General features: G+C 37.6%; 1 protein-coding gene across 1 annotated transcript; it reads left to right on the forward strand.

Moving 5' to 3' along the window:
* Positions 1–3,200: 3,200 nt before the first annotated feature.
* LOC140226771 (uncharacterized) lies at positions 3,201–20,099 on the forward strand. The gene is made up of 7 exons (XM_072307199.1): positions 3,201–3,408; positions 6,140–6,349; positions 8,843–9,086; positions 9,936–10,168; positions 11,724–11,945; positions 16,293–16,392; positions 18,758–20,099. The coding sequence occupies exons 1-7, from the start codon at positions 3,201–3,203 to the stop codon at positions 20,097–20,099; spliced, it is 2,559 nt and encodes an 852-aa protein (XP_072163300.1).
* The last annotated feature ends 3,160 nt before the right edge of the window (positions 20,100–23,259 follow it).

The raw sequence follows: 23,259 nt of genomic DNA on the forward strand, positions 1-23,259 counted from the left end.
TCTGTTTCATATTAAGAGATATAAAAATATATATAAAATATATAAAAACACAAATAAAACTGTTTTATCTATCAACACATTTCGTGACAGCCTTATGATATATTATGTATGTGTGATCTAGGCCCCTATATGAGTAACGCAATGAAAAGCATACTCTAAAACATAAAACATGACAGAATAGTTCATGAACGCATACTGAACGAATGTGATATACGTGTAAACAAAAACAAAAATGATTTATTCATCTCAGAATATCGAAACTTCAAAAATTACATACAGGTCTTATGAAGTGATGATGGTTAAATATTGCTAACAGTTATAATTGTGCGGAGTTAAAAATATAAAATCATATGCATGCAAACAATAGTGCAAATATACTGGCTGTAATCTCTCCAAACCATCTCTCCGAGTGTCTCCCGCATTCCAATCCCACCAATTAATCTGCCATGAACCAATTAGATCTCCGGTTATTTCTCTTTAGATCAAGAAAAGTTGCAGGTTTAGCTTTAGATTGCTCAAATCGACATCTCTGAAACGTTTCCATTTTGCTATCAGATGATTGCATGATTACTTTCGCTTGTTTGAATGTGCTGAATATATATCTCATTGTTTTTGGTAAATGTAAACGTGACTGTATTTCGTTTGAAAGATGTTCAATACAACAAACGGAATAAAATCTGAATCTGAATTCAGAATGATGCGATATGCAATAGCTTCGAATCATCCATTCCTTGTTATTATGTGATAGCTACATCTTAAGCTCTTCCTTGGGATTATTTACTATCGTCGACGTATGACTGGTTGATGACTGGTTGAGTAGTAAATGATTTTGGGCAGATGATCTGTGTCTTTTAAAAGACCTGACGTCAATGCCATTCACACGCTCATGAATAAAGAATTAATTTGTTCGAATATACATTAGATGAACCTGCTGTGAAGCTCATCGGGGGACATTCTCCTCTCGAGGGCTTTGCAGTTTTGGGATCAGCCCCAGACAGCTTTGTCTGCAGTGATGGATTTTCGAAACAGATTGCTGATTCGACCTGCAGAGAACTCGGCTTCCCTGCTTCTCAGAATGTTTCTTTTTCAACGCAGCAACGCAGCAACGAAGCGAAATGGATCAGTGCCAAAAGTAGTTGTCCTCAAGGTAATTTCAGTTTTTTTTAGTTGTTTTTACTTACCCCTGTTTTTTTTTTATTTGACTGTTAGTGGTCCCTGCATTTTTATTGGAAATGTTCACACAGTATTGGTATCAAAATTTGCGTATAATCCGTGTCGATTGGGTTTACAGTGTATAGCAAATGTGTGTAAGAAATGCAATATCATGCGACCGTGCATCACAAAACCAACAAAAAGTCGCACACCTCGATTCTACGGAGGACTCGAAATGAAAAAACAAAAACAAACAAATATATAAAAAATGTGAAAACATACCTTCGTGATCACTTCAAATTACGCAAAGTAGCAAAACAGCATTTCAATTATGGTTCTGTGGTTTTAGTATTATGTTGTAGGCAACAACTCAGGTCAGCATCCGATGTATTTATTTAGGGCTTGTTCGCAAGCAACATCCTACACTTCATTTCATATAAAAAAAAAAAAATGAATTACAGCATCGACAACATTGACCGTTTTAGTTGCGGGTTTTGTTGTAGTAGAATTCAAAAATTGATATTGCTTTTTCATATTTGAATTTTTGGGGTTGTCCTAACTACAAAATAGGTAAATTATCATTAATTCATCTATTATATTGTGAGCAGTAGCCAACAAAATATATTTGTAAGTTCCCTCCCCCCCCCCCAAAAAAAAAAAAACGGTTCATGAAATGATCACCCGATTCTAACAATAGTTGATAGTCGTAACAAGCGTTCCACTTTAAAATATCATAGTCCTCAAGAAAGACGAGTGCACTGTCATCACAAGAAAAAAATATTTTTTTTTCTCTATTTAATGGCATTAAACTTTAAAACCTTGGAAATGGCATTTATCAATTTTTGCATCCAATCTCTTCATATCATTTACAAATCGATTCCTTTGGACATGCTTATATTATCCAGATTTCCAGTATTCGATCGTACGTATGTATTTCATTTTCGTAGGTTTTCAGAGTTTTGCAAACTGTGTGAGATATTATTGTAATCGTACTTCGAATAGCAACCTTGAATCATAGTTAAAAGAAATGAAGTTTGGCATTTAGCATATAACCTACTTTATTTCTGTTGGTTTAAAATGAAAGCATGTGAACATTTAACGGTTACTACCTTCCCGTAGGCAAGTAAGTACAAGGCAAAATACTATACACTGTTACAACACCATTGATAAAGGGCGCAAGGTACACATTTGCAAACAATAATCATACATTATTTTGATGACCTGCAAAAACAGCAAAACAGCATAAATCACGATCTCATTTGAATCTGAAATGGACTGAAATTATATTCATTTTCATATGTTTAGGAATGTGAAAATACACTGAAATCACTTATAGATTTAAGCAGGTTAAAAGGATAGAATACTTCTTAATGATGATTAGAAATGGTTAATGTCTATTTGGTTATTTGCTAAAATTTCATTCCACAGATTCGCGAAATTTAATAGACTGTTCGTGGACAAGTGCAAAATGCCCTTCTAACAGTGCCGTGAAGCTGAAATGCCGAGGTGAAGAAATATTGCTATTCAAATACATTATGGATCTTACACTGCCTGTGTGAAGCAAAGATTTTAAAAATTGTTTCACTTGCTCATAGATTTAAAGAATGAAAAATGTGTTTGCGCATCATGCAACATGAAACCCATATTCGTTACCAAACAATCAGATCACCCTCCGAAACGTGCGTAAGTCCTCCCACAATACAGCATCAGAAATGCTTTATGATTTTTTTTTATTTTCAAAATTATGCATTTATTTGATGAGAAACACAAGAAGGCAAACGCAGCTTTCCGTTTGCTTGTTTGATTGATTAGCTTATGATGGAGTGATGCCGTAACAACTATATTACCTGGTTAATGAAAACAGAATGTTATGATAATTAATCGATATTCTAAGAACATGGTTTATTCTTCATCTATCAGAAACTTCATCATACGGTATGCATTGTTTTCTCTCAGAACCAGGTTTTCTTGGATGCTTTGTGAAACCACCCCCCTTGCAAGACTACAGTCCTTTTCAGAACCTGTCGAAGTCAAACGTGGAGAGTGAAATGGAATGCGTCTCAATATGTCGAGGGCGAAGAAAAGTTGCAGGTTTAGCCGTTATACACCAAGGAGCATGCTCGTGCTTGTCAACAGACTTGACAGAGACACTTGATCGCATTTTCTCTCATCGAGGTTACCGGTTTCTTCAACAGTGGTCATGTCCAAGCATGTCCGACCTGCAATCTGGATCTGATCTGTATTATGCATTTACTGGTGAGTTTTATGCCATTATATCCAGACAAAAATTCTTTGTAAGTTTGAAATTGATGGTCTATAATGATTTCCGTTCGAGGCATTCATTAACCTACAAGATACTTTAACAGAGAACACTCTAGATGTTCATTCCTAGCTTGTAGATTGGAATTAATTTTATAATATCGATCCATTGTTATGTTCTTTTCACTCAAAATATCACCTATTTTTATTATACATGCACCCAATCAAACATAGTCCCTTCAAATTCCATGAGAGAAGCTTTCATCTTCTGACCAAAATGAAGTTTGTTGAGGAATTCATGCTTGGTATCTGCAGATATTCAGTTTTTTGCCAAACTGCATTTTTTATTTTTAATTATCTTTTTCTTCGTTTATTTTAGTATCTTTGGTACGATTTTGTGAAGCGGTCAGGGACGTTCCATTTGATTTACAGGTGTGAGGCCTGTAGTGCAAGATGGCTGGAGTATATGGCAAGCCAACTTAAAAAAAAAAAAATCATTTTGTCTAAGCAATTTCTTCTTTGTCATACTGGCTAACTTTCAATGCTCATTCCCATACACTTCAGAAGTTAACGTTGTATTTTATGCATATTATGTTCAAAATAAGAATCACATATCTGGATTTTTCCCTTTTGGTCTTTCTGAAATATTGTTCCATTACTAGATCGAAAATTATCTTTTCATCTTCCAATTTTCTTTCATTTTTTACAAAGTATTGTCTTAGGGAACCCCCTCCCCCCAAACAACAACAACAACAACAAATGCACACGAGCAGTCTCAAAATATACTTGTCATGTAGAACTTTCCAATGTTATTCATGCTAATTGCCTCTAAGACATCTCTTTAAGATTGACATTTAAAAAGAAAACACTAGCTGGTATACTGTTCCCATAGTTTTCAGTTATGTTATGTTTAAAAGCAAATGTAATGTTGTACACAAGTCCTGGCAGAATAGAAAAAAGAATTCGCGGGACGTGTTTGGAAGAACGACAAATAATTACTTGAATTGCGGTTTGATTACTTGGCCATCTCAAACTGTATTTATCGTTAATGTAAATTATATGCATGACTGAATTAGGTCAGATAAAAAAGTGTCAAGAATAAAGACAACAGTCACTCCATTGACTCGAAACATGGAGTTATGAGTGGGATGCTGACGTCGCGGAACTGACATTGGGCAAGTACGACTGCGAGACAGGTAGCCAGATTCGTGGAACGTGTTAGAAGCGATTGTACAATTGAACACTTTAAGGCATAATGAAGATTATCATGTCATTGAGCACACAGACTCCAACTCAAAGCATCTCCTGTATCCGTTTAACGTGTGCTTTCTGTTTTGTTTTGTTGTGTGTTTTGTGTGTGTGTTTTTGTTGTTGTTGTTGTTGTTGTTTTTATTTACTGCTTATGGCGGGGGAAAGGTGTCGGGGGAAGGTGTGGCGCAGCGGACCGGGGATTCAATGGTAACCTCCACCCACATCCCCAACCACCCTGCTATAGACTTGAAGAATCTCTAGACGGAACCCTCGGAAATGGGAGTTGTGTTTATTCTTTATGTAATTTCTCATCTCGTCCTTTCTTAGCCCCCCCCCCCCCCTTTTTTTTTTTTTTTTTTTTTTTTTTACATATAAGACAAAAGTAAAGTTGGACAGGAAAATGTTGAATCTTTAAGTGGGAGGCGGGAGATATACAGCCGGGGCTGGCTAATAAAACAAACACACACACACACACACACACACACAAACAAAAACAAAAACGGGAACGCAGGAAAAGCAATTTACTTTGACATTTGTTTGAGATGCCTTTTTTTATAAATACATGTTTACGACCATATTTCTATCTGCCACTTGGAGAAAAAAATCTCAATTTGAAACAGTTAACGTGTAATCCATTGTTTATCATAATCTCATTGCTTCCACCCATTCAACGATATGGTGTATTTTTTCCTGAAATTTTCCATGATATTTGTGTCTATTTCATATTCCTTATCATAGTTGTTGATTTTTACTTTAAATTCTGTGTTCATGACCTCACCATGTAAACACAGTATTTTAAAACCATGGCCATCGTCCTGCACACATGATCTTACCGTCACGAGTTGGATGCTTACAAAAATTATCGGATGGTTTTCAGGCATAAACTATAAAATATGCAGAGACATAATGTAATGCGGCAGTGAACACGACGAGATCATAATCATTGATTGACCTGTTTTCTGCGTCATGTTCTTTGAGCATTCGGTATTAAAAGTCCAGACGAGTTTCTGTAATGCCATGATAGGGTGATTCCAAGGAAGGTCTTGCATTTTTTTTTACATCATTCAACCTTATGAATAGTGGTTGTTTGGTTGACTTTATATCTAGTTTTCTATGGCTCTGGCAACCACTTAAACATTCTCCAATACAAGCAGCTTGCATAATGGTGATTCAAAATACGGTTTTGTGCATCAAACCTTCATACAAATTAAGTAATTTATCGTTGTCTGTGATGTAGTTTCCTCCGGCTTTTGCGATCGACTTGATAGGGTGATTCCAAGGAAGTTCTTGTACATCATTTAACCTTATGAATATGTGGTTGTTTGGCGGACTTTATATCTAGTTTTCTTCATAACTTTGACAACCAATAGACATTCTCCAATACAAGCAGCTTGCGTAATGTTCATTCAAATTACGTTTTTGTGCATCATCATACCTCCATACTAATTGAAGTAATTTATGGTTGCCTTTGATGTAGTTTCCTACGGGTTTTGCGAGCAACTTGACATTATCCAACACGGACAATGGGATACCAACATGACATGGTTTGGCTCCATAGTAACCCTCACTTGCGATAAAGATTACGTCATAAATGGCACCGCGTCACTGCAGTGTGTAGGACTACCTGGAAGGTCGACTTACTTTCCGGTTTGGAACTCGTCGCTCCCATCTTGCGAAGCGGTTGACAGTGAGTCCTTTTTCGTACACTCTTAGTTAGATTTTCTGAAAATACAATCCATTTGGATTGTGTAGTAACAAGTCCAAGTTACACTGATAAAAGTAGATAGGTGTCCGCGACCACTCGGCTCAGTTGAAGTCACAACCAATTCCAGCGTAATAAGTGTTTATGGCAAGAAAATGAAACCTACACAAAGTTGTGTATTAGAATAATCTGAATCTGACATTTGAATGTGTTGAGAGCACAGGGGTTTTGCAATAAACCAAAGAGCTTGATCTTTTCGAAGCAACTTGTTGCAGGAACTCAATGTATGTAAACAGAATGGACTGTTAAAGATTCAACGCAGTGATCTACTCTATCAAGATTAAGTTAAGTAGCACAAAATGGATTCTGTTATTTTCATCAGTAAAATTATGAGAGAAACAACGAATACTGGAGAAGACAAAGGCAAAAATAACGGACAGTAACATTTTGAACATTTGGAACGTTTCATCTGAAAAGAAGAAGAAGGTATTTCGCAGTCAGTCACTTAAATGTACATGTATATTATGAAGGTATTCGCTTACATGTATTTCAAAGAAATTGCAGAGGAACTATTCTGTATGTCACTATGAAGAAATTTCTGTACATCTGGACAACATTGTGCCTTAAGAGTGTATGAGCCAGTGCACTGCGTGAATGATAGCCTATATAGTCGAGAGGATATATATTCTTATGTTTGACTGAATTATAAATGCAATTATGGTGGAAAATAGATCTCAGAGTAGTCTGCATATCTGTGTTCTTATAATACAGAAACTTGAAGATAAATACAATTATACCAATAATGACAGTAATAGTGTCAACTTCTATAGCGCAACAATTCATCAAAAGTACTGAAAGATTTAGAAAGGGAACAAGAAGATGATGAAGAAGAAGAAGTATGTATTCCTTTTTATACAATATATCAAACAGATGTGATTCCACTGAGGATGACTGCAATAAATATTCCTATTATTCAACGAAGTCTCTTTCACTTTCGGATTAACGTAGCCTCAGATGTACAAGTTTTGCGTTTTAGAAAGAGCTAACCTTCGTAATCACAAGCATCAACCACAGGCACGTAATCGAAACATTTTTAATTCATTTCCTAGCAGTAACAAACAATCTTAATGAACATAATTGTATTCTGAAAGAATTAGTCGGCAGAATATTGTTTTTTTTTTCTCGTGTTGGCATTGTCCTGTTCTTCTAGACATGTAATCCAACGTTTCTCTCACCTCTAATCCCTCCTTCTCCTCCCCCATTGATCTTAAAATTACTTGTGGACACACACAAATTGGAGCACAAACACAGACGAGAACACACAGAAAGAATAATGATTGAAACTTATTGACAAATCGCCTTACATCGATGTAAATATACACTGAATTGATTGTTTTAGTTGTAGCCATCATGGGCGTACATACTCGAGCAGGATTCGAACCCACTACCTCCTGATCTCCGGACAGGCGTCATCTCCACTAGACCACCGAGCTTCCGCCCGACAGCAAGTGTTGGTTCTAATCCTTACAGCATGCAGCGGGTACTGCGTATCGACGGAAGAATGTCGTGAATTTGAATATTAATGATGTCGTGCATCTACCCCTGATTTCCATAATTAGTCATATTGTGTTTTGTAGGCATTCTCTCCCATCCAGGTAACAAGTCAACATGTAGTCACCCTGGTAACGTAACACACGGAAAATGGGATTCAAACAACACGCTGCTTGGATCCATGGTAACCCTGGACTGTGACGATGGTTATGTGCTGAATGGAAGTGCAACCTTGCTGTGTATGCAGTCATTGTACTTGTCTGATGATGGTCGAACGAATTCTTCCCTTGTCTGGAACGCATCAACCCCTTATTGCCAAGCAGTTGAAAGTAAATATGCCACCTATCAGACAACGTTTCCTTTTGACGTTCACATAGCCTTAATACATGGAATAGTTTTACAAACAAGGGGCTCAGAATCGGACTATGATTTGAAAGTGGCGGGCAAGTTAAATATCATAATTAAATGATGACTTTCGGGAGCGTGTTGTCATAGCAAAACACTCAGAAAAAAAACCTAAGTCTTTAACAATGTCTCGATGTCTTATACTCTATAATAATTATACTAATGATATATAATACTAATGTAATGGTAATAATTGTCTTTAGTTGTAGCCATCATGGGCGTACATACTCGAGCAGGATTCGAACCTACGACCTCCTGATCTCCGGACAGGCGTCATCTCCACTAGACTACCGAACTTACGCCCGACACCAAGTGTTGGTTCTAATCCTTACAGCATGCAGCGGGTACTGCGTAATAATTCAAATTCATGAAATTCTTCCGTCGAGATGTTTTCATTGCAACTGAATGACAAATTGCCTTACATCGACGTACATCTCGACGGAAGAATGTCATGAATTTGAATATTAATGATGCTGTCCATCTACCCCTGATTTCCTTAATCAGTCATATTGTGTTTTGTAGGCATTCTCTCCCATCCAGGTAACAAGTCAACATGTGGTCACCCTGGTAATGTAACACACGGAAAATGGGATTCAAACAACACGGTGCTTGGATCCATGGTAACCCTGGACTGTGACGATGGTTATGTCCTGAATGGCAGTGCAACCTTGCTGTGTATGCAGTCCATGGACATGTCTGATGATGGTCGAACCACATCTTCCCTTGTCTGGAACGCTTCAACCCCTTATTGCCAAGCAGTTGAAAGTAAATATGCAACCTATCAGACAACGTTTCCATTTGACGTTCACATAGCCTTAATACACGGAATAGTTTTACAAACAAGGGGCTCAGAATCGGACTACGATTTGAAAGTGGCGAGCAAATTAAATATCAGAATTAAATGATGACTTTCAGGAGTTTAATGTTATAACAAAATCTAAATCATGTAATAATGTCTTGATGTATTATATTCTTTAATGATAATACTGTATACACACCCCTATTTCTAAAATATAGAAATTCGGCGAATTTACCGCCTAGTTACCGCCTATATACCGCCTATTGTATGTGCAATCGAATTAGTGCAACCAAATGACACTCCAAAGAAAAATTTCTTGAATGTGGAATATTCTTCAGAGTGATATAGCCTCTTAAAAAAGAAAAAAAAGACTGGTTATGTCATTATCTATCCTTTGCCCATTCTGGCTTACGTTGGTATTGATCATGTTGATACTGACAGACAGAGGGGGAGCTCCACATACACCCATTAACGAACACCTGTGTCTCTCTATTTCTATGCATGAAATAGAGCTGTGGCTTTGCACTGGGACATTTATAGATTTGTTATTATTTCATTACAGCAACCACAATAACATTACATTTTAATAGATATAAAAGAAAATTATATCACACTTACATCAAACTAACTGCCCACCAGTGTCGTTAAATGAAATTATTTGATTTTCAGAATTGCCATTATAGTATAAGGTCGTTAACAACAGCGAGGATTATCAATATTGTTTGTAGAATTACGTTTATATCGTGATACACCTTATATACTTGAATTGTCCCTGGTTCTACTAATTTTGTGATATCAACTTTCACAAATTCCAATGTCTGCGATAGACATTCCGTCCCTTCCTGAAAACGAGTCAAATTGTGATCACCCTGGTAACGCATCGCACGGAAAATGGCATTCAAATACGACACTGAATGGATACACAGTATTCACCCTGCACTGCGATGATGGTTATATCCTCAATGGTAGTGCAACATTGTTGTGCACCGACCCTTCCAACAATGGTCCACCCGCTCACTCATCAACCCCATCTTGTCGACCAGTTGAAGGTAATAATGTGCCCATTAAATGGTACGACAACTTGAAGAAGGACCTTATGCTGTAGTCGTCAAACAGAGAGGGAACTTTATTCCAGAGATTTATGAAAATATGTGGGCTTTTGCTGACAATAAAGGAGAAAAACCGTCGTGCGCATGGCAGATTGTTGTTAGAGCACTTCCGTGCGCATGGCAGATTGTTGTTAGAGCACTTCTGTGCGCATGACAGAATGTTGTTAACCCTATGCGCACTCCCACACCCTAACGACAATCTGCCATGCGCACTCCCGCACTGTAACGACAATCTGCCATGCGCACTCCCACACTGTAACGACAACCTGCCAAGCGCACGACGAAACTATAAAAGTTAAACATTTGTGATTATTAACAATCGGGAATCGAGTAAAGATGCTTATGCACGCCGAGAGGGAGAGAGAGAATGAAGAAGAGAGACAAGAGGTATAGAAGTAAAAGAGGAAATCTAGTCCAAATAAAAGTTAGCCTGATAACAAAGAGTAATATTTTTCGAGATCAACGGTAAGAAATTTACTGAAATCGGATGAAAAATGAATAAGTTATGACATTTTGCAGTTTGCTAATTTCTGCAAAACAGTTCTTGTACAGTGAATGATAATTATGCAAATGAGTGAGCTGACCATACCCTCACAATTATCCATTGATCGTGTACAAAAAAAAAGACACGAATTCAATGTTTCTGTCATTGAAGTCTGAAATAATATTGATGTTATTCCTGGTTGAATAACTACAGAATAGTGATCAGTTAGATATACGAGGATTTGAGCCTCGGGCATAATTTCGTTTGAATGAAAAACTGGAAATTTCACAATTTTATCTACAAACTATATGGTAGGTTGTGAGGGAATGACATGCTCACCTTGCCATTTGCATAATAATATTGACTGTTCAAGAAATGTTTCCCCCCCCCCCCCACACACACACACAAGAAAATAGCGAAACTTCAAAATGCCATAACTGCCTTATTTTTCATCCGATTTCGATCAGAATCATACCGTTGAACTCGTAATATTTTACTCTTTCTTATCAGACTAACTTTTATTTGAACTTGATTTTCCCTTTAATACAATGTCTTCATTGCTTTACGTGCAAGCATAATTGTGCTGAAATTGACGAAACTTCTGAAGGGCGTTAAATGTTCGTAAACATTATACTGCAACTATTATCATATAATAATGCCATTCAGGTATACAGTTCAGTCATCCTTATTATATGGACTAGTTGAGGTGAGAACTTGTAATTACAAATAGATGCAAAGCATTTTAGAGCGTAATGTACGCGAATTGTATAGGCCTACGAGTTTCATTAATTTTTCGAGAAAAAAAAACATGTTGAGATAGAGCATTGAATCTTTCTTTACTTTTCATTGGGCACGGCGTTATACACTGAGAAGGACAATAGATATGTGGGCATGCACGATTGTCAGCAGACAAATATGGGAGTGCTTAGAATTATAATCTTGCCTTCTACATAGGATTAACCACGTCATTTACCGGGGCATTCACAATGCCTTCCATAATCATTCTCTCAGTACAAGGTAATACACCGAAATGTGGTCATCCTGGTGACGTCTCGCACGGAAAATGGGCTTTGAACACCACGCGGCTTGGATCCATAGTAACCTTGGACTGTGACGAAGATTACGTCATCAGTGGCAGTGCTACATTGCAGTGTGTGGCGTCATCCAATGACAACACTTCGACACGCCAACCAGTGTGGAACGCATCTATCCCAATTTGTCAAGCAGTTGAACGTAAATTTGCTTATAAAGTATTGTACAGATATGTAGAAACCTTCATGTGAAGCTGCTATCAAAACCTAATCGGCCTTCAGATGCTTGTCGTTTCATAACTCTGTGTGTGTGTGTGTGTGTGTGTGTGTGTGTGTGTGTGTGTGTTGAGTATTTCCATTACTTCACCTGATCTCTATAAGAACCTGCCGGACTCCTGCAAAATGCGTGAGAATTTAAATAATGTAATATATTGGATGCTTGAAAGCAAGTAAAGTACACTCGCAGACTTCTGTTTGAGTCCTCCTCGAAGGGCCAAGGAATGGCTTGGCAGTGATGGGCGCAATGCTGATGTAAAAACAACAACAACAACAACAACGACAAAACAAAGCAAAACATATAGCTTCAAGATTACATGTCGGCAGCCTAATCCACTGACTTAAAGATAGCTTCTCTTGAGTTCCGCTAATGTTTATAAAAATTTCTCTTTATAAGTAAACTAAATGCAAACTGGAAACTACAAGTTCCAGAATGCATAACTTCCCGTTCACAGGCATTGACATCATTTTGTGTTGTATAATACAGGCCCGTAGCCGGGGGGGGGGGGGGGGGTGCGTCGGGTGCGTACGCACCCCCCCTCCAAATTCTGAAATGTCCACTTTTTCATAATAACGGTTTTTAGCAATTCTCAAGATAACAATCCAAATAAATATAAAGACACATTATATGCTACGTAAATGTGGAAGAGTACGTTTAACAATGTTAAAAATAATTGTACGAAACCCTTTTGTTGTATGAACCATCGGATCGTCCCCATGCACACAAACACAAATGTTATGTATCAATTTGTGCGAGCTATTACATATTGAAAACTTTCGGTCATCTGCGAAGCCGCGCTTCCGCGCGAACGCTACAACACGTAAAACGGGTGAAAAATCGATGCATTTTTCCACAAAATCTGCCATAACTTTTAAACTGTTTAAGAAGCAAACTTGGGACGCCCGGATTCTGAAAGTGGACACTTTAGGGATTATTTATGTGTATATATCTTTATTGTAACATTTGTAGCAGTGACGCAAATTAGATCAGAAAAGTACCTTATGAGTAGAATTGTCTATGGCGAACAGTCCAAATTTGACGAATTTGAGCATATTTTGCCGTCTTGCAATTCTTCCAGACGGGATATCTCGAGAACGGAAGATCGCACAAACTTGGGGCGCACGGTTTCAGAAAGTAGAGGTTCTGCCCATTTTTGTGACATAAGAATCTTGTCCATTGGTTGAGCAGTCCTGACGCAAATTTGCAGTAAAGCTGGACTACCCATTCACAATTGCTGTCATAGGGAACGTGTACAATCCATACAGAACTATCACGTGACGAGACTACCAACGAAAATTTGAGCCGTTGACCTTCACTGTCTGCCGTTGTCAGCAGTGTGACAGTTCTATTGGTTCTCATTTTAAAGTGAGCCAAAACCTAAGAACATTCTCACTTATAATTTCCAAAGAGTATTATGCAGGCACGCAAACTCATTTTAGTTGTATTTCATTTAAATGTAATGAGTAAGAGGGTATGAGAGAGAATGGAAAGTGCTGAGCTATGAAGTAAAATGGTAAAGTAAAAAGTTTGTCAGATAGTATTACAAAAGCCTGAATATTGCAAGAGCTCCGGAGTAAAAACAGTCAGTGAAAAACCCTATGTATGATAGCATTGTGAGAGCGTTAGACTGCATTGTGACGCATCGTTATTTAATTTACATTCTTTATTGATATATTTTCATAAATATCTCAGGTAATGAGTCGGATTGGATTACAATTCTCACTTACAGTTTTGTAGAAGTCTGAGTCAACAGTATCACACAGTACTTCAAGACGTATTATAGTACAAATGATTTCTTGAGCCTGCACCGTTTCAGGCTCTGTTCTGGATACGGCGGTAGAAACTCATTCTTTTTTGTTGTTTATTTTATCATTATTTACTAATCTCTTTTCTAACTTACAGGTAGCGGATTTCTTTGCAGGCCAAATTCGGAAATGTAGTGTTGATTATTACTTATACATTTTCTCATGTTGTGACAGTTCTATTGGTTCTCATTTTAAAGTGAGCCAAAACCTAAGAACATTCTCACTTATAATTTCCAAAGAGTATTATGCAGGCACGCAAACTCATTTTAGTTGTATTTCATTTAAATGTAATGGGTAAGAGGGTGTGAGAGAGAATGGAAAGTGCTGAGCTATGAAGTAAAATGGTTAAGTAAAAAGTTTGTCAGATAGTATTACAAAAGAAACTCATTCTTTTTTGTTTGTTTATTTTATCATTATTTACTTATCTCTCTTCTAACTTAAAGGTAGTGGATCTCTTTGCAGCCCAAATTCGAAAATGCCTAGAGACAGCTAGTAACCAAATATGCTACTATAATTTAATAAATAAGAAATAACCATTCCAGTATGTATCTTAGTGTGCACAGTAAGACAGATCAAATCAAATAGGAAAACATCTATGCACTAAGCCTGAGGTCTGAATTTGTTTAATTTTTGAATTTCACTGACCTCCAAATTTCACAAAGAAAACCTTCTTAGCATGATGGTTAATATGACATTTGACTGATATTGGAGATGTTTGCGAATCGGATCTACTACCTTTAATATTATTAAATCTAAAATGATTATTTGAAAGTTCGGAAATGCTGGAAATATCCTACCACAAGGAGGCAAAATATAAATGGTTCACATTTACAATTCATTTTCTTTTAAAAATTTTCTTATTTATTTTCGTTTTTGACAAACTCGCATACCAACGGCTGATATACTGTATAGTAAAGTGAATGTTTCATCTTCCAAACAGCATCCAATGGGATGGAAAACTCCAACTGAAAGGTGGACACCGTGACCATACTCGCTAAAGAAAACGCGTGATAGGGGTCGTTTTTTCTCACGGATTAGACGGAAAGTATGATGTACGAGCGTATATAATCAAAGGGTATCAAAAAGGCCGAAATTTGGGAAAATGGTATATTGTTCAATCATGATGAAGTACTTCTTTAGGGTGCAGGAAACATTTAAGGAATACTTGTTTTTAAGGCCCGAAAAAAATCATATGATCATTACTCGTTTAGGGGCCATTTTGAAAGTCCATGTATGAGCATGGGGTCCACCTTTTGATTGTCGCTACCTCTCCCGGGACAGTATCAAAGGACCGTTTTGTTAGTTAACGCAACCCCCCCCCTTCCTTTAAAAATCCTAGCTTCAGGCCTCCTAACGTGGGTAGACAATAGAAAAAATAAAAGTTAAAACAACACCAGGAAAATCACTATTCTCAATTTTGCGGCGCGCTACGCGCGCAGAGTCTCGAACACAATTAAACTTTGCAACTTCCTGGCAAAATGAGTTTTTACTATTTCCTAGATGAAATACCGTAACGCGATTGCATGCAACAGACAAAAATACAAATTTCCTCGAGACTTTAAAACGTCATTAAAACAGTCAAAATTCACAATTTGTTGCGCGCTTCGCGCGCAAATTCTTATACAACTTTTGTAGTTCGGTCGTCCAAAGAATAAATATATATATATATATATATATATATAATATATATATATATATATATATATATATATATATATATATATATAATTGTGTGTGTGTGTGTGTGTGTGTGTGTGTGATCATTGGTATTGGTACCGAAGGTCCGTTTTTTTAGTGACCGCACCCCCCCCCCCTTGAAAAATCCTGGCTACGGGCCTGTAATAGCGCGTTCGAAAAGAGTAAAGAACTGGCACTTCTTCATGTGATTAACTATGTCGTTATTATCCGATGTGACGTAAGACACGTGAAGTCGTTATCCTTAAAATTTGTATCATGTACTACAGGTTTAGTGTGGCACACAACTTCATACACTCGCAGTGTCATACAAGTACATGAATCATTATGTGTGTGTGTGTGTGTGTTTGTGTGCGTGAGTGAGTGAGTGTCTGCGTGTGAGTGTGTTTGTGTATCTAAAGATATAATGGTATGATGCTGATAATGTGTACCAAACGCTTTCATCTCGAGAAGATTAAAGACAATGGATGTAGTAGGATACCAGCTGGGTCGTAGCAGCTTTCAACCTGTAATATCTTCCTCAGCTTGATTGTCTGTTTATACAAACATGGGTGGAATAGAAGTTCGAACATAAAAAGTCTTATGGAATAATGAACATAATTTATTGACTGAGTGTGATTTTATCATAACGACTTCAGGACAGGGAGAAAGTGGTATGAATATATTTGACAGTTATAAAGCGTAAAACAATGGAAGATACTAAATAAACATGAATATAATGACATATTATGAGGACAAACGTCTAATGTATCTCCATTTCTGTACCCTTTAGAAACTGTTCCCCATCTGCTGATACCGCTGACGGCTTCAATACTGATATTCATCAGCCTGCTTTTCCTCATCACGGCTTGCTGTTTATATCGCAAAAAGAGGTATAGTCTTTTCTTTAAATCTGTTTGTCTGGTTTAAGTCAGTTCTTGTCAGTGATTCAGTCATCTTAAAGACCGCTGGTCACACTGTTGACCAGTCACTCTGGTCACACTGGTGTGAGAAACACCCTATTTCAGTCATCTTCAGAATATTTAGCAGAACGTCAGCAGTAGAGTGCCTTGAATTTAGCGTAAAGGCCCCGTCACACTATAGCGTATAAATCAGCGAATGCCTAGCTAATCACTAGATTATGATTCACCTTCGAGTTAGTCCTACTGAGCAATGTTTGTGATATCATCCCGTCCTCTGTACTGAAGGCAAATTATTTTGCCCCTCGGACTGTCGAATGGAACATAACGTGGAGGTCCGATATTGTGTGAGAGAGTCACAAGCCATATACGTTTTAAAGATCCAGCTTTAATCATTCATCAACCAATTTTTCAGATGGAAAATGAAACATAATGAACAAATGAATGCATGAACAAGTCAGGGTATTAAATAAAACTACTTTTTCGTTGTGAGCGCAGAGAAAAATATTAGAGAAGAGCAAAATAAATTGTGTACAGAACTGTGGAGGAAAAAAAGAGTGGCAAAAGTTTTCCCTGTCTTTGTTTCAATATATATATATATATATATATATATATATATGAAGGGTTTGTTTGCAAAAACCGATAAGTCCATTTTTGAAGATTTTGAAATACGATATCTGTCATAAAGTACAAAATAATACCTTTTAAATGATATATTGGTCACTACATATAAAGGTACATTTTTTAAGTTATGGTCAAAAGAAGCAAAAATTTTCTTATTATTCTCTTTATTTTTCTTGACCTTTAATCGCAAATATCTCCATTTGGGAAATATGGACTTATCGGTTTTTGCAAACAAACTCTTCATATATATATATATATATATATATATATATATATATATATACATTATATATATTATATATTATATATGTCACCGTGCACCTCAAAACGAACATAAAGTCGCACACACTGATTTTGCGTGAGGACTGAAAACAAGTGAAATGGGTCAACCTAGCCGAACTTGACTTTTTCACATTTTCTGAAAGAGCGGGTCTTCTTTTACATTATGCTAAAATTTGGTATCATAAAACGGGCAGGAAAGTGTGTTTTTCTAGCAGTTTATCTCGACCATTTTTGGTAGAATAGTGTGATTAGGTGTGTCTTTAGAATCCCTTTTTCATTTCTGAAAAACCTTGTCCACACTCTTCAATTTCAACTCTAATAACTTTTGAAAGGATAGTGCTACTGCTTTGAAAGTTGGCATTAATTATGGACAGAATGTGTTAATGAGGCATGCTTAATTTCAGTTTAATCTGATAATCCCTTCATTGTTGTTACTCTGGTGGTTTACTTCCTGTTTTTTGTCCCATTCATCGCACAGCCAGCACGGTTTGGTAAAGATTAAGCGCTTGAATAGACACTGTACTTCAGAGCCTCTTTTCTCAGTTCACACTTTTCCTGAGTTTGTGCTTTCTTTCCAATATTTAGATAGGTTAGGAGAGTCCATTTGATTTGAGTTATACATCATTTTAAAGCTTAAAGTCTGCTCTTTCAGAATATGGTCTTAACTAAAAATTCATGTCTGGCGACTTTTTGTTTGTTTTGAGGTGCAGGGTCACATATATATTATATGCATATATAAAGAGAAAGAGATAATAATAATAATATAATAATAAGGTCTTATTTACCCAGGGTAGCCTCTTCAGTGTTGCCACTGGTCTACCAGAGGGCCCTGCTATTATTATTACCCTAGCGTTGCCAGGTACCCATTTATACACCTGGGTCGAGAGGGACATTGTGGGTAAAAACATCTTGTCCAAGGATGTAAGCACTGGGCGGGATTCGAACTCAGAGAGAGAGAGAAGGAGGGAGCGAGAGAGAGAGAGAGAGACAGACAGACAGACAGATTGACATACGGAAAGAGGGAGAGGGAGAGAGGGAAGGGAAACAGTGTTAAGTTGCTGAAATTATCTCTTTACGTAAGAACCATACCATAACATGATAATCACACAGCATCTTACTCAGCTTCTGAAGACATAGCATTGATTACAGGGATTACATTGTAAAAGTCCTTGTCCGATGTGATTCGTTTTGATTTGATTAATCATGTTGCTCGTCAATTTTCAAATTGCAATGGCGAATAAACTGTTGGGATATCGGTTTCACATAATGCACACATAAAGATATTAGTTTCGTCGATATTCTGCAATGTTTCTTAACTGAGATCTGATCTCCTGGAGATCTAAATAGATCTGAACATAGGATGCGTTTCGTTGACAGTAATTTCTTTCCCATGTCATTTTTCATGTATATACTATGATATTTTTCATTGTAGATATAAACCACCATCCCATCCAGACCAGGCCGATAATGACGTAGCTCCTGGACCTGGTAGTCGCGCTAACAATGCTGCTTTCCCACTTTACACCTTGATGCCTACCGTCAGACATACCGCTAGCTCTGAGGGATATCCCGTCCCTGCAAGAGCTGAAAACTCTGCAATCGATCAAGATCACGTTTACCAGGATGCTGACGAGGTACGCAGAAAAGTTACCGAAACGCAACGAATCTCAGAAAGTAATGTTTTGGTAGAGGGCAGATGGAATCATGGCTCGTCCATTGAACACCTACCTTTTACAAGTGACCAATCACTTGGAGCAGAATGCCACCTGGAAACATCTCGTCTAATGCCATCGAGTGGAGATGAGGGATATGAACAATTGAAATTCCCTTTCACTGTCACATCTGGCCAAGGGACTCCGATGAAGCAAGCCCGTCTGTTTGACTCAACAGAGTATAACTCACTCAAATCTACGAGGGGTCCTACTATCGACCATCATGGCCATGCAACGGACTTTTCTTCGGCATTCGACTCCGATGACTACAGCCAGCTGAATCCTCCCCAACACTCTGTTAGGAGAGGATGCGTTTACAAGAGCGATGAGAGCGCAGAAGAAATGGCCCCAAATTCTGTTGCGTCACCAAGGACATGCGAGCAGCTGTACGCCAAAGTGCAGAAGAAACGAGGTGGACTTTCTGAAAAAGATGACTCCACTGAAGCACACCAAAGCACCACAGAAGAACTCTATGCAACGGTAGATAAGACAGGCGATAAGTTCCCAAAGAAGGATAGCACTGTTTCAGCACGTAAGCTTGAGGAACTGTACGCCAAGCAGGTAAATGGAACGTCGACTAAAGAAAATAGTTCCATTGGCGAGCAAGAACAGACCCAATCAAGCATAAATGGCGCCGTGACAGCACCTGTAGATCTCTATGTAAATGTGGATATTATGAGAGGAGGAAATTTCCTCCAAGAGGATAACTCTGTTCCATCATGTATGATCGATGAACTGTACGCCAAAGTGGACAAGCAGACAGACGGACGTTCAAAGGAAAATTGTTCCGTCGGCAGGAAGGCAGAGACAACAAAAGACGGAAATAGCGCCGAGACAACATCTGTAGAACTCTATGTAAATGTGGATAAGCGAGATGGAGATTTCCCGAAGGAGGATAGTTTCCCGTTGGCACGTGGGTGCGAGGAACTTTATGCGAAAGTGAATAAGCAGAGAGATAGAAATTCAGACGGAAGAGGCTCCTCTGACGGGCACCAGGGCACCACAGGAGAAGAAAACATTTCGGAGAGCGCAGCTCTAGAGCTCTATGCAACAGTGGACTAGAGAGGATGAGAGTAGTCCGAGTAGTTAAGCACTTTCGTCATTATTACCCTCTTAGGTCCATTTTGTTAGCATGCAGTTGTCTAATTCTGCAGTATAGTGACAAATGACAACGAGAACGTTAACATCTCTTAAAGCACCTCTTCTCAACCGGTGGGCCGCGAGGTTCTCTAAGTTGGACCCCGATGTCGGCCAATAATTGGTTAAAAAAGATTCTCATTTGATCTAATTGGCATAAAACAAAACAAAGCAAAACAAAAGAAGCAAGAGCTATAGCTTGCCTTGGCTTAGAAAAGGTTGAGAAGCACTGAAGCACTACATTCAGTCAATCCTTATGTTTATGAAGGTGAACTTGTCCTTTAAAGAATGAGCAATTTGTATCATCAGTAAGGTTTAGGGTTATTAGGACGATGTTGTATACAAAATCATAATTACAGTGAGTATGCGTACATAAGATCTGTGAAGGTCATTTAGAAAAATATTTTTTTTCCCTACTCATATTCATGAATGATTGCTTTTCAAATGCATTTTAATCTGTAAATACTTTTTTATTTACTCAAGATAGTACATACGGACACATGCATGTGTGAAGATGTGCTTTTTATCTCTTTCTCTTTATAGAGTGGACAATCTGTAATAATTTGATATAAACAATGAAACCTATGACACCCAGACTTTCTTGTTATAAGGGGCAGCTGAATGTTTTTATGTGCTGGTAGGGTCGAGGGGTGTGAGATATTAGTCCTGAATGAAAATTTTTAAAAAGTTTATTTCACTTTTTCCCAGCAGCTTTACAATCATGACATAATTGAAAATGATCAAACATTGGCTAATTTATACATATATTTTAGAGCTAAGGATAATCATCAAGACGAGTAAAACGATAACAATAAAACAGGCTGAGCAGAGCTGTATTTCATACCTTCTACTAATCATGTAAATGCCATTTTAAATTTCGGAAATATTTATGTGGAATTTGATGTTATCAGATATGGAGGAACACCTGATTTTCTGCCTTCATTCTCGATGGCATGACAAACAAGGTCCGCCATGGCGCGTATAATGATGAAGAATATAAATGGATTAAAATGGCGCTAGGTGAAAGGCGATACAATTAAGTTGTCAATCGACAAGATGTTACAACCTTGTGCGACGTACAGTCAGCAAATGGTAAGTTAATAACCACTGTGTATATATTTGAATTTCCCAACATGTAAGAATGAAGCTACCAGCAAAGTGTTGCGCTGACAATGCTTTTATTTTTACCTCTGTGTGTAAGTTTATGGGGGGGGGGAGACTTGATCCCCTTAACGCCATGGTCTCTTTTCAATTATAGGTCGATGGTTATGGAATGCAAAATAGATTTTCTCTGTTTACTTTGATGTTTAATGGGAAGATAAAGAAATAATGTGGAAATACATGTGTCTGTATTCCGTGATCCCTCGCATTTATCCCAAAGTTGAATTATCCTTCGGGTTTATGCCAGGTTTAAGTGCGTGCGTGTGTGTCACACACAAAGCTCACTGCTATAGCTTCTGACCATCCGAGCATTGAGAATTTAGGGTTTCTGGGACAAACACTGAACTAGGTCTTTCTATTGCTCAGTCAGTAGAACACCGGGCTACCAATCCGGAGGTCTCTGGTTCGAATCCCGATGGAATCCCATTTTCTTTGTTCAATTTTCCAATAATAAATCATATTCATTTCTGGTCAGTTTTCCTCTGTTTACCTTTGTTACATACTCAAAAAGCTGCATCACTTCGGTGATCCCTCGCATTTATCCCCAAGTTGAATTATCCTTCGGGTTTATGCCAGGTTTAAGTGTGTGCGTGTGTGTCCCACAAACACACTGCTATAACTTCTGACTATCCGAGCATTGAGAATTTAGGGTTTCTGGGACGAACACTGAACTAAAGCTTTCTATAGCTCAGTCGGTAGAACACAGGACTAGCATACGGAGGTATCGGGTTCGAATCCCGATGGAATCCCATTTAGATATCTTTAGATATGAATTAAGTGCGTTAGATTGCTCGTACGAGATTGGTTGTTTTGTTGTTGTTTTTTTAAGGAAAAACCATTGAATTACCGTATGTTTTAATGTATAGATTTTGGCTTGAGTATTTGTGCACTCCACCTGACATTTCTATCTGTAATAATTGCCAACAGAAGCTTAGAAACTTATAGTCAATAGTGCTATAGCTTTTGCGCACCTAGTGGTTCAAGTACAGTGACTCTTTCTACTCAAAATCTGAGCAATCTGTCATCCTTAATATTTACTGAGCATGTTTTCTTGTTTAGAAGTTGCGATGTTCACGAGAATTCTAGTTTATTCCGTAAATTAGTAAGTTAGTATCTTGTAATCAAGAAACAACAGCCATCAGATATAAAAGCAGAGCACGTGTGAAAACGCCAAGAAACATATTCTACCCCAACCTTGTATATAGATTCTAACAACTTCTCTTTCGTATTACGTAAAGTTTCACAACTGTTTATGCCAAAATACAAACTTCAGGACTTGGTGCACGGCTTCTCTTTCTTTCTTTTTGTTTTCTCGGTGATATTGGAATAATAAAGAAAAAGGCAAATCGGAATAAAGTACGCTCTTGTGAATACTGCAAACTGGCCGCGGTCTGCCCTATTCTTAAAGTATATCCATATGAATTCTCTCTCTCTCTCTCTCTCTCTTTCTACATATTGAATATATATATATATATATATATATATATATATATATATGTGACCGTGCACCTCGAAACGAACATAAAGTCGCACACACTGATTTTGCGTGAGGACTGAAAATAAGAGAAATGGGTCAACCTAGCCGAACTTGACTTTTTCACATTTTCTGAAAGAGCGGGTCTTCTTTTACATCATGCTAAAATTTGGTATCATAAAACGGGCAGGAAAGTGTGTTTTTTTTTAGCAGTTTATCTCGAACATTTTTGGTAGATGTGATTAGGTGTGTCTTTAGAATCCCTTTTTCATTTCTGAAAAACCTTGTCCACACTCTTCACTTTCAACTCTAATAACTTTTGAAAGGATATAGTGCTGCTGCTTTGAAAGTTGGCATTAATTATGGACAGAATGTGTTAATGAGGCATGCTTAATTTCAGTTTAATCTGATACTCCCTTCATTGTTGTTACTCTGGTGGTTTACTTCCTG

The sequence above is a fragment of the Diadema setosum genome, chromosome 4 (genome assembly GCF_964275005.1).
Source record: "Diadema setosum chromosome 4, eeDiaSeto1, whole genome shotgun sequence".
NCBI classification, from domain to species: Eukaryota; Metazoa; Echinodermata; class Echinoidea; order Diadematoida; family Diadematidae; genus Diadema; species Diadema setosum.